Source organism: Salvia miltiorrhiza, chromosome 3 (assembly GCF_028751815.1).
Source record: "Salvia miltiorrhiza cultivar Shanhuang (shh) chromosome 3, IMPLAD_Smil_shh, whole genome shotgun sequence".
Classification (NCBI taxonomy): domain Eukaryota; kingdom Viridiplantae; phylum Streptophyta; class Magnoliopsida; order Lamiales; family Lamiaceae; genus Salvia; species Salvia miltiorrhiza.
This window is the reverse complement of record NC_080389.1, coordinates 57181750-57193226: the sequence shown is the minus strand read 5'-3', so window position 1 is coordinate 57193226 and position 11477 is coordinate 57181750. Positions and strand designations below refer to the sequence as shown.

Genomic DNA, 11477 nt, shown 5'->3' with positions numbered 1-11477 from the left:
ACAATCGGGAAATTAATTGAAAAAATTAATGTCACAACAAAGACTTAAAAATACAGTCATCAAAAGTTAGGACCAAATTATAATTATAATTTAATTTAAGTTGGGAAGAAACGATGAGCTATGACAAAATAGTAGGAGCAAAAATCGCACATCTTGATTACCTGAAAAATGCGGAAACTACACAAAATAGAAAGAAAAAAAAAATGGTATAAAAAAAAGAAAAAATAAAAAGAAACGAAAATGAAATACTACGTGGGCCCCAGAAGCAGCAATGCAAAGTAGTTGGTGTGTTGTTCTCTATAAATTCACCACCTCACTTCCTCGCCGAGGCTATATCCATCCAACTCACCACCAGCTCGCGGCGGCGTTTTTCTACTGCGAGCATATCTCATCAGCCCTAGATACAGATTACACCTTCTCCTTTCAGCCTGCATATATTTCTCTCTATCTCTCACTAGATATCGAAGTTCTCGCCTTAGTCGTCAAAAATAACGACTTTGCCTCAGAGTTTCGCTTATTTATATCCCAGTTGCCTCCTCCGTTTCAGATTTGCCTTGATTGTTGTATCGATTTTGTTTTCCTCGTTGCTTTCCTGAAAATTTTGGTTGGATTGATCTCATATCTCACCAGATCTGATACAAGGACGCTTGTAAATTTGTGTAATTAAATTCATATTATATATAATACTATAAGATATAACGAGGTTTTGGTGGATTCGGGATTCGCGAGAGCGATGTCGGCGGTGTCAGGATCCGGGATTCATGTGAGAGGCGGCGGCTTGGTGAAGCCGGCCTGCGCGCCGAGCCACCAGCTGAATGTGGTGGCGGCTTTGTCCCGGAGGGTGAGGGTGTCGCGTGCATTTGCGTCGAAGCAGAGGACGGTGAACCTGGAGAACAGGTTTGTTTACGGCACGAAGCTGCGGAGCAGTGCGGAGATGGAGAGGCTGCAGCTTTGGCAGACGGCCGGGCCGGGTCGGTCGCCGAAGCTGCGGTTTGATGTGAAGAATTCGATGTCGCAGGTGCCGGAGAAGCCGCTCGGGCTGTATGATCCGGCCTTCGACAAGGATTCGTGTGGAGTCGGGTTCGTGGCGGAACTTTCTGGTGAAAGCAGCCGTAAAACGGTACAGTTGTAGTTAAATGAACAAGAGGAGTAAATAATAATTTGTATATATGTATTTATCCGTAAATGATTGCGAGTTTTGGTTGTGCAGGTGACGGATGCTATAGAGATGTTAGTGAGGATGACCCACAGAGGTGCGTGTGGCTGTGAGACAAACACTGGAGATGGAGCTGGAATTCTTGTCGGCCTTCCTCATGAATTCTACAGAGAGGTTTCTATTTTTCTTGGACTTTAGCAACAAGTTTAGTATTGTGACTTGTAAAGAATCAATTTTCCAAAAGAGTTACCAGGGGTATAATTTTGTCATGGATTCTTTTCTAGTTTGTTCGTTGCTGCTATTTTTTTATCTAAGTGTTTTAAAACAGATTAAGGGCCTCACTCTCCTTCTCGGGAATTCCCTATTATTTTGAAGATGGTTTCTTAACGAATGGTGATACTGACTGATGAGACAAATGAGTTGTATGTTTATTGGGCACTGATCAAGCGTATCGGCAATTTTTTTAAATTTCAGGCTGCTAAAGATGCTGGATTTGAGCTGCCCCCACCTGGTGAATATGCAGTCGGCATGTTTTTCTTGCCTATTTCGGACAGTCGGAGGGAGCAAAGTAAAATTGTATTCACGAAGGTAAAATAATGCAATTTTAGATATGATTACTTTTCTACCGTGCTCCAGTATTCATTATGAATTTCTGATAAATCTTCGTTTACATTGTAGGTGGCCGAATCACTTGGGCACTCGGTTCTTGGCTGGCGTCTTGTCCCCACAAACAACTCAGGATTGGGCAAGTCTGCGTTGCAGACAGAACCCGTCATTGAGCAAGTTTTTCTTACGGCCACTCCTCGGTCAAAGGCTGATTTTGAACAACAGGTGTCTAATTACTAGTTATGAGAATAATTTCTTAAACTCAGTTAAATAATGAAACTGCAGGATTTGCTCTTCTATTATCAGTTTTCACTAAACAATTATTGCTATTATACTATTGCAGATGTACATATTAAGGAGGGTTTCTATGGTGGCAATCCGAGCTGCATTGAACCTTCAGCATGGTGGGGTTCGAGACTTCTACATATGTTCTCTGTCCTCGAGGTTTGTTTTCTGTGGAAGTGTGAATTTTAAACTAAGTTTGTTGCTGAAGGATTAAATTTGACTTTACTATGCTTTTTAACAGGACTGTTGTCTACAAAGGTCAGCTGAAACCTGAACAGTTGAAGGAATATTACTATGCAGATCTTGGCAATGAAAGGTTTACGAGCTACATGGCCCTGGTAAATATTTTATCCATTCTCTTATTTATTTCTCTGCTGACTCCATACTTCAACAACGAACAGCATGGGATCAACCGATTAACTGAAGCAATGCAAGGTTGAGGAATGACTTCTGAGGCATTGACGTATGAATGATCTCTTAAGTTCTTCCACACCCTTGATCACTATTTGATTTTGGATGCTGGATTGGATTCTTGGGGTGAGTTGGTAAGGAAACTCATTATGAAGTAAATAATATTTGCAGAAACTTGGTGTTTTTCTGCCATGATCCACTTTTAAGATCAAACCTGTTGTTTAGTGGAGAGGAGATTATGTTCGGACAAGGTAGACTAGGTCATGGATATCAGTAGCCATGCTGTATGTTCAATTTAAGAGCGCTGAAGACAAACTTTATTCCTCACAGAATATGTTACATCATCAATGGAATCTTTAATATCTTTTGGCTCTGCATTATTGTTGCAGATACACTCTAGATTCTCGACAAACACATTTCCTAGCTGGGATCGAGCTCAGCCGATGCGTGTCCTTGGTCACAATGGAGAGATAAATACGCTTAGAGGCAATGTGAATTGGTAGGTTTTGTTTGAACGTGTTTTAATGTAATCTTTTGTGAGCTCCTACTGATAACTTTTATGATTGTTTTTTTTCCACAAAATCATTTTTATTCTGTCAGACTCTACAATTTTATCAGTTAACTTGATGTATACACAATTTTTTCCTGAAGATTATCAAGATGTCTGATAAATGATACAGTGGATCATTATATCAACTTCATTTAGTTTTTATCAAGATGAGCAGGGAAACCTACTGACTTCATGTTGCCTATTTATTTAGGATGAGGGCACGTGAGGGCCTTTTGAAATGCAAGGAGCTTGGCCTGTCAAAGACTGAGATGAAGAAGCTTCTGCCAATTGTAGATGCCAGCTCTTCTGACTCAGGTTCTTGATTAACTTAACTTTTATTACACGTGCTTGCATGAATGGTCACAAACTTGGCGAAGTGACTAGTGACATAAGGATATTCAATTCCATTGGTTTGATGCCATATCTGGTACTGACAATCGATAATAATATGGCATTGCCTTTAGGTGCATTTGATGGTGTACTCGAGCTTTTGGTTAGAGCTGGTAGAAGTCTCCCTGAAGCTATGATGATGATGATACCTGAAGCCTGGCAAAATGATAAAAATATAGATCCTGATCGCAGGGCTCTTTATGAATATTTCTCAGCTCTGATGGAGCCATGGGATGGACCTGCTCTTATATCATGTATGTCCTTTTTGAAGATTATTATATTATTACATCTGACTTTATTTGCTTGGTTCTTACATAGAATGGTTTGCAGTTACGGATGGACACTATCTTGGAGCAACATTAGACAGAAATGGGTTACGTCCTGGTAGATTTTATGTCACACACAGTGGCAGAGTTATCATGGCAAGTGAAGTAGGTGTTGTTGACATCCCCCCAGAAGATGTAGCCAGAAAAGGAAGACTTAATCCTGGTATGATGCTTCTTGTTGATTTTGAGAAGCATGTTGTGGTTGATGATGAAGCCTTGAAGCAACAATACTCACTCGCAAGACCTTATGGGGAGTGGCTAAAGAGGCAAAAGCTGCAATTGAAGGACATAGTTGAATCCGTTCCAGAATCAGACAGAACTCCTCCCACCATAGCTGGTGTTTTACCGGTTAGCACTTTTTTCAGTCTTGTCATTGATGTCATACTCATTTTCACAAGCTAACATGTCACAACTTTTTAGGCATCTTCTGACGATGAAGATATGGAAAACATGGGAATGCATGGAATATTGTCACCATTGAAGGCGTTTGGGTATGTCATGTCACGTATATGTATATATTTGTGCTTGATATATATTTCACTTTTTGTTGCTCATGAGAAAATGACTGTTGTCCCTGCGCAGTTACACTGTTGAATCTCTGGAGATGCTATTACTGCCAATGGCGAAAGATGGCATTGAAGCCCTAGGTTCAATGGGGAATGATGCTCCATTGGCTGTGATGTCTAACAGGGAGAAACTTACGTTTGAGTACTTCAAGCAGATGTTTGCTCAGGTCACTAACCCTCCAATTGATCCTATTCGGGAGAAGATTGTTACCTCTATGGAATGCATGATTGGTCCAGAAGGCGATCTTACAGAGACCACTGAAGAACAATGCCATCGCCTGTCGCTTAAAGGACCTCTCCTAACCATTGATGAAATGGAAGCAATGAAAAAGATGAACTACAGAGGTTGGAAAAGCAAAGTTCTTGACATTACCTACTCCAAGGATCGTGGTAGGAAGGGCTTGGAGGAGACCTTAGATAGGATATGTGACGAAGCACGCGATGCAATCAAAGAAGGATATACAACACTGGTGCTTTCTGATCGAGGTAGGCAATCCTGAAACTAGGAAGATAATGATTATAATTGTTGTCTTATTTTCTTTGTTAAAAAAATGTGTGTTATTTTCCGGTTTCTTTTATCATAATCTTTTTAGTTATTAGTTTCTTCTTTTCTTTGTATAATGCAGCTTTCTCACCAAAGCGTGTTGTGGTCAGCTCCCTCTTGGCTGTTGGTGCTGTACATCATCACTTAGTGAAGAAGCTTGAACGAACTCGTGTTGCATTGATTATTGAATCTGCGGAACCCCGTGAAGTGCATCATTTTTGTACACTTGTAGGATTTGGTGCAGATGCAATCTGTCCTTACTTGGCTGTAGAAGCCATTTGGAGATTGCAAGTTGATGGGAAAATTCCACCCAAATCATCTGGTGAATTCCACACAAAGGATGAGCTTGTCAAGAAATATTTCAAGGCAAGCAACTATGGTATGATGAAGGTCCTAGCCAAAATGGGTATCTCAACTCTGGCCTCATACAAGGGTGCTCAGATATTTGAGGCTGTTGGCCTGTCATCGGAGGTCATGGAACGTTGTTTTATAGGGACTCCAAGCAGAGTGGAGGGTGCAACTTTTGAAGCACTTGCACTTGATGCGCTTCAGTTACATGAGCTGGCTTTCCCAACACGTGCCTTACCGCCTGGTAGTGCTGAGGCCGTAGCACTTCCTAATCCAGGAGATTATCACTGGAGAAAAGGTGGTGAGATTCACTTAAATGATCCCCTTGCCATTTCAAAGTTACAAGAGGCTACTAGATCCAACAGTGTAGCTGCCTATAAAGAGTACTCTAACCGTGTTCAAGAATTGAATAAGTCATGTAATTTGAGAGGGCTTCTGAAATTTAAAGAAGCTGAGGTAAAGGTTCCACTTGAAGAAGTCGAACCAGCTAGCGAGATTGTAAAACGTTTTTGCACTGGAGCAATGAGCTATGGTTCTATCTCATTGGAGGCTCATACAACACTTGCTAAAGCAATGAACCAGATTGGGGGAAAGTCGAACACTGGTAAGATATGGTTGCTTTATGCCTCCATTGCTTGTTCATTAAACTTAATCTAAGCTGTCTACGTAAATTTAACCTTTTGTAAACAGGCGAGGGAGGTGAAGAACCATCTCGTATGGAGCCTCTTGCTGATGGTTCCCGGAACCCAAAGAGGAGTGCCATAAAGCAGGTCGCCAGTGGAAGATTTGGAGTCTCCAGCTATTATCTTACAAATGCGGATGAATTACAAATAAAAATGGCTCAGGTAATGCTCATGTTATCCTTTTCATCTATAGGGGAAATTTCCATGGTCTGTGCTGTTTCCGTATCATGCCTTTCTTTTATCTCCTGTGCTTGGGTAGGAACAACGGTTTCTTTTGTTTATGAATTTGCGTTCATGGACAGATGACGCCGTGTCAGCAAAGCACCTTGTGGTGTCTTTGCATCATTTAGTGATACCTGCATTTGGCATTTGGTGAGAATGTTCATTTCACATGTTTTATATGCAAATGATTATTATGTTCCTAAGATTTGAGGTTTCATGATGCAGGGAGCAAAGCCTGGTGAAGGAGGTGAACTTCCAGGACATAAGGTAATTGGTGACATTGCTGTAACTAGGAATTCTACAGCTGGTGTGGGACTTATCAGTCCTCCTCCCCATCATGACATTTATTCCATTGAAGATCTAGCTCAATTGATTCATGACCTCAAGGTATATTTCCATGCCTCATCTGTTTTACACTATCTTTTTGTAATTTACGTGAAAGTGGATATGTTAGCTATGATTGTATATCGTGGTTGTCCACTTATACATTGGTTTCCTATCTGATTTTCGTGAATTTGCTCTTATAATTCTTGTAGAATGCAAATCCTGATGCCCGTATAAGTGTGAAGTTGGTTTCTGAAGCTGGTGTTGGAGTGATTGCCAGTGGGGTTGTTAAGGGTCATGCTGATCATGTCTTGATCTCCGGTCATGACGGAGGTACGGGGGCTTCAAGATGGACAGGCATCAAAAGTGCTGGTGTTCCTTGGGAACTTGGTCTAGCAGAGACACATCAAACCTTAGTGGCTAATGATCTCCGTGGTCGAACTGTTCTTCAGACCGATGGCCAACTGAAGACTGGACGGGATGTGGCTGTTGCTGCGCTTCTTGGTGCAGAGGAGTTTGGTTTCAGCACTGCTCCCCTCATAACACTGGGTTGCATCATGATGCGGAAATGCCACAAAAACACATGCCCTGTTGGTATTGCAACTCAAGATCCAGTTCTTAGGGAAAAGTTTGCTGGTGAACCTGAACATGTCATCAACTTCTTCTTCATGCTGGCAGAGGAATTAAGGGAAATTATGTCTGAGCTTGGTTTTCGAACACTCAATGAAATGGTAGGCCGTGCAGACATGCTTGAACTGGATAAAGATGTGGCAAAAAACAATGAGAAGCTTAAGAACATTGACCTGTCTCTTCTACTTCGCCCAGCTGCTGACATCAGACCAGATGCTGCACAGTATTGTGTGCAGAAGCAGGACCATGGGTTGGACATGGCTTTAGATAACAAACTAATAGCTTTAGCCAAACCTGCCTTGGATAAAAGTCTTGCCGTATACATTGAATCTTCTATCTGTAATGTAAACCGAGCAGTTGGAACCATGCTGAGCCATGAAGTGACAAAACGCTACCGAATGGCGGGACTTCCTTCAGATACGATTCATATCAAACTTAATGGAAGTGCAGGCCAGAGTCTTGGAGCTTTTCTATGTCCTGGCATCACATTGGAGCTTGAAGGGGATAGCAATGATTATGTTGGGAAGGGCCTGTCAGGAGGGAGAATTATTGTTTATCCCCCAAAAGGTAGCAACTTTGACCCGAAGGAAAATATTGTCATTGGCAATGTAGCGCTTTATGGGGGCACAAATGGGGAGGCTTATTTTAACGGGATGGCAGCAGAAAGATTTGCTGTTCGTAATTCTGGTGTTAAAGCTGTAGTTGAAGGTGTGGGTGATCATGGATGTGAGTACATGACTGGGGGCACTGTTGTAGTGCTGGGCAAGACCGGTAGAAATTTTGCTGCTGGCATGAGTGGGGGCATTGCCTATGTTCTTGATACTGACTCAACTTTCAGATCTCGGTGCAATCAAGAGTTGGTAGATCTTGATCCAGTGGAAGATGAGGATGATATTCTGATGCTCAGAATGATGATTCAGCAGCATCAGCGTCACACAAACAGCCAATTAGCTAGGGATGTTCTTGCAGATTTTGACTCCCTTCTCCCAAAATTCATTAAGGTCTTCCCTCGTGACTATAAACGCATTCTAGCAAATAAGAAAGCAGATGAAATTTCAGAAAAGACAGCTGAAGTTGCAGCCAAAGAGGCTGAGGTAGAAGAAGAGGCGGAGTTGAATGAGAAGGATGCTTTTGAAGAGCTTAAAAAGATGGCAGCCGCATCTATCAATGAAGCCCCCCAGGTACTTTCTGAGGCACTTTGTTGGCTGCTCGCTTTGTAACATTCTCATCATGCCTTACACTCTAGGATGCAAATAGATACATGTGCACAGACATTGAAAAAAACATGCCTGTGTCAGTTCGACCTACACACTTTTATACCAGTACATTCATCAACCGCAATTACTTAGTCCGACAACTTATGTGCTTTTAAGTTTGTACCAATCATGAAGATCCATTTTTAATTACTCATTCATTGATAAATATTTAGGAGACTGATGCTCATCTTCTGTTGTTGCTTATGGAATGTTTGATGCATATTTGAAGCAGTTTCTTGATCCAAATTTCTGATTGGATAGGTTGAGGAAGATGAACAAGAAAAGAGGCCAACTAGGGTTCCTGATGCTGTCAAACATCGGGGTTTTGTTGCTTATGAGAGGGAGGGTGTTTCATACAGGGACCCGACTGTTAGGATGAATGACTGGAAAGAAGTTATGGAAGAATCAAAACCAGGACCATTGTTGAAAACACAGTCAGCTCGCTGTATGGATTGTGGTACTCCCTTTTGTCATCAGGTAACAAAAGTTCAGTAGTACTTTTAAGAAGAATCGCCTTGAGGACTAAGCCCTAAGTTATTGTAAATGGGATATATCTTGCAGGAGAACTCTGGATGCCCTCTTGGAAATAAGATACCAGAATTCAATGAGTTGGTTTACCAAAACAGATGGCGAGAAGCACTGGATCGTCTTTTGGAAACTAACAACTTCCCGGAGTTCACAGGTCGTGTTTGCCCTGCTCCTTGTGAAGGATCTTGTGTACTTGGTATCATTGAAAATCCTGTGTCTATCAAATCAATTGAGTGCTCTATCATAGATAAAGCTTTTGAGGAGGGATGGATGGTTCCCCGGCCTCCTCAGACGAGAACAGGGTATGGTCTTTTTCCTTGTATGTTGCCCTTCTGTATTGCCTCTTTCGTTTTTCAGTTGGTTTCTTTAGGTCAGTAATATTTGTCTCAGTCTTTGTATTGGCTATGCTGATATATGATACTTATACTACATTAATATATTTAATTCATTGATGAAGATGATTTTATTATCCATTGTGGAATTTAACTGTGATTTACCTTCACCTATCTCAGAAAAAGAGTTGCTATTGTTGGAAGTGGGCCTGCTGGTTTGGCTGCTGCTGATCAGCTAAATAAGAAGGGACACTCTGTGACAGTTTTTGAACGTGCTGACAGAATCGGTGGTCTAATGATGTATGGTGTGCCGAACATGAAGACTGACAAAATTGATGTAGTTCAGAGACGGGTTAATCTCATGGAAAAGGAAGGAGTGAAGTTTGTAGTTAATGCTAATGTAGGAAAGGATCCCTTATACTCGATAGATCAGCTTCGTGAAGAGAACGATGCAATTGTGTTGGCTGTGGGAGCCACAAAACCAAGGTGTGCAATATTGATTTCTGCAATTCATTGAATGCTATCAAAAATATTAAGAACTTGAAGTACATAGTTTTAAGAATGAGTTAACCCTATGGACTAATTTTGCAGGGACCTTCCTGTTCCTGGGAGAGACCTTTCCGGAGTCCATTTTGCAATGGAGTTTCTTCATGCAAATACAAAGAGCCTGCTTGATAGCAATCTTCAGGATGAGCAGTACATTTCCGCCAAGGGCAAGAAAGTAGTGGTGATTGGTGGAGGTGACACCGGCACGGACTGTATTGGAACATCAATCAGACACGGTTGCACCAGCATTGTAAATCTAGAGCTTCTCCCTAAACCACCAGCTACCAGGGCTCCAGGCAACCCTTGGCCTCAGGTTTGATCTTTTTTCTGCTTCCACCATCTGCAAAATAGTTCTTTTATTCAACTGCATGTAATTAATATTTAAGTTTTTCCCTACCAGTTTCATATTTCAAAATAGTTACCACTTGCACTGAATATTTTGTCCTGCTGAAGTTATTCGGTTGAAGGAACTTTATGCCAGGATGTTGATTGTTGAGTGGACTAATGACATCATTTGTTCTGGCTTAAGTTCCTTCTGTATCTTTGCTTTTCCATTCTTCATTTGTTCCCTCCTTTTTCTCCTAAATTTCTTGACTAGCTTTCCTGGACAACAAAATGAATGTTCTGTTTCTTCAAAATTGGCAGTGGCCACGGGTATTCCGTGTAGATTATGGGCATCAGGAAGCTGCTACCAAGTTTGGTCAGGATCCAAGGTCTTACGAGGTGTTGACAAAACGTTTTATTGGAGATGAGAACGGAACATTGAAAGGACTTGAGGTTGTGCGAGTCAGTTGGGAGAAGGATGCCAGTGGAAGATTCCAATTTAAAGAAGTTGAAGGTTCGGAAGAAATTATTGAAGCTGATTTAGTCCTGCTAGCAATGGGATTCCTGGGTCCTGAAGAGGTTAGCTTTATTATAAGTGTTGCCATTATAGAAATTCCCTTTTCTCTTCCACCTTGGTGCAACAGGAACTGTATTTTATTTGGTTGGAAATTTCTTGCTATATAATATCTACTGCTGCTGTGCATGTGAACATGGTGATAGTTTTGACAGCTGGGTAAACACTATTTCTGCTCTGACAACAATTCTGGTTCTTTCTCAGACGATCGCGGACAAGCTTGGAGTGGACAAAGACAACCGATCAAACTTCAAAGCTGACTACGGCCGCTTCTCAACCAATGTTGAAGGTGTCTTCGCTGCTGGGGATTGCCGGCGCGGACAATCTCTGGTGGTCTGGGCAATCTCTGAAGGCAGGCAAGCAGCTGCACGAGTTGACCAATATCTCCTAAAAGACGAGAACGATGGCACTGATGGACAGGAAGGACTTACAAAGCAGCAGCAAGACAACAGGAGGCAAACTGTGAGGACATAATCCAGTAAGCTGAAAGTGTGTTGTCGGAAAGCTGTTAGTTGGAGTGGTGGCCATACGAATCGAGGCAATCAGAACCGACCAGAACAGATGCCGTAGAAGGACGGATAGGGGTTTTGAAGGGAAGGAGGTAGAAATTTTAGGGGTCTAGTGGTTATGCAGTGGTGTTTATAAGTTGAAGTATGATTGTTGGTGTTGAAAGTGGTGGCAAACTATGCCAAGCTTAATGGAATAAACAATAATGTACAGGTTGTCTGTTCTGTGTTTATCAGTAATCAATCATCAATGTTGTAGGGAATTTCACTTTATTATTCTTTTCTCGCCATTTTCTTCTCTATTTAACTATCATCTATCGTTTGTGAGATAATTTAGACCGACGCCTTGGCAGATGCATATTTTTCTGTC

The 11477-nt window shown here is 41.6% G+C and overlaps 1 protein-coding gene across 3 annotated transcripts; it reads left to right on the top strand.

The window, feature by feature from the left end:
- Nucleotides 1-327: 327 nt before the first annotated feature.
- On the top strand, nt 328-11383 carry LOC131014672 (glutamate synthase 1 [NADH], chloroplastic). 3 transcript variants are annotated; one of them, XM_057942711.1, is made up of 22 exons: nt 328-1120; nt 1211-1330; nt 1631-1744; nt 1835-1987; nt 2106-2206; nt 2289-2385; nt 2848-2957; nt 3220-3323; nt 3473-3652; nt 3729-4072; nt 4145-4215; nt 4307-4776; nt 4917-5786; nt 5873-6027; nt 6313-6474; nt 6624-8222; nt 8559-8774; nt 8859-9127; nt 9338-9643; nt 9749-10016; nt 10349-10606; nt 10806-11383. In XM_057942711.1, the coding sequence occupies exons 1-22, from the start codon at nt 734-736 to the stop codon at nt 11073-11075; spliced, it is 6624 nt and encodes a 2207-aa protein (XP_057798694.1). In that variant the 5' UTR covers nt 328-733; the 3' UTR covers nt 11076-11383. The 3 variants fall into 3 exon arrangements, with proteins under 3 accessions (XP_057798694.1, XP_057798695.1, XP_057798696.1); XM_057942712.1 differs by lacking the exons at nt 328-1120; nt 1211-1330; nt 1631-1744; nt 1835-1987; nt 2106-2206 and adding an exon at nt 2449-2584 and having other exon boundaries at nt 2296-2363; XM_057942713.1 differs by lacking the exons at nt 328-1120; nt 1211-1330; nt 1631-1744; ... (1 more) ...; nt 2106-2206; nt 2289-2385 and adding an exon at nt 2450-2592.
- The last annotated feature ends 94 nt before the right edge of the window (nt 11384-11477 follow it).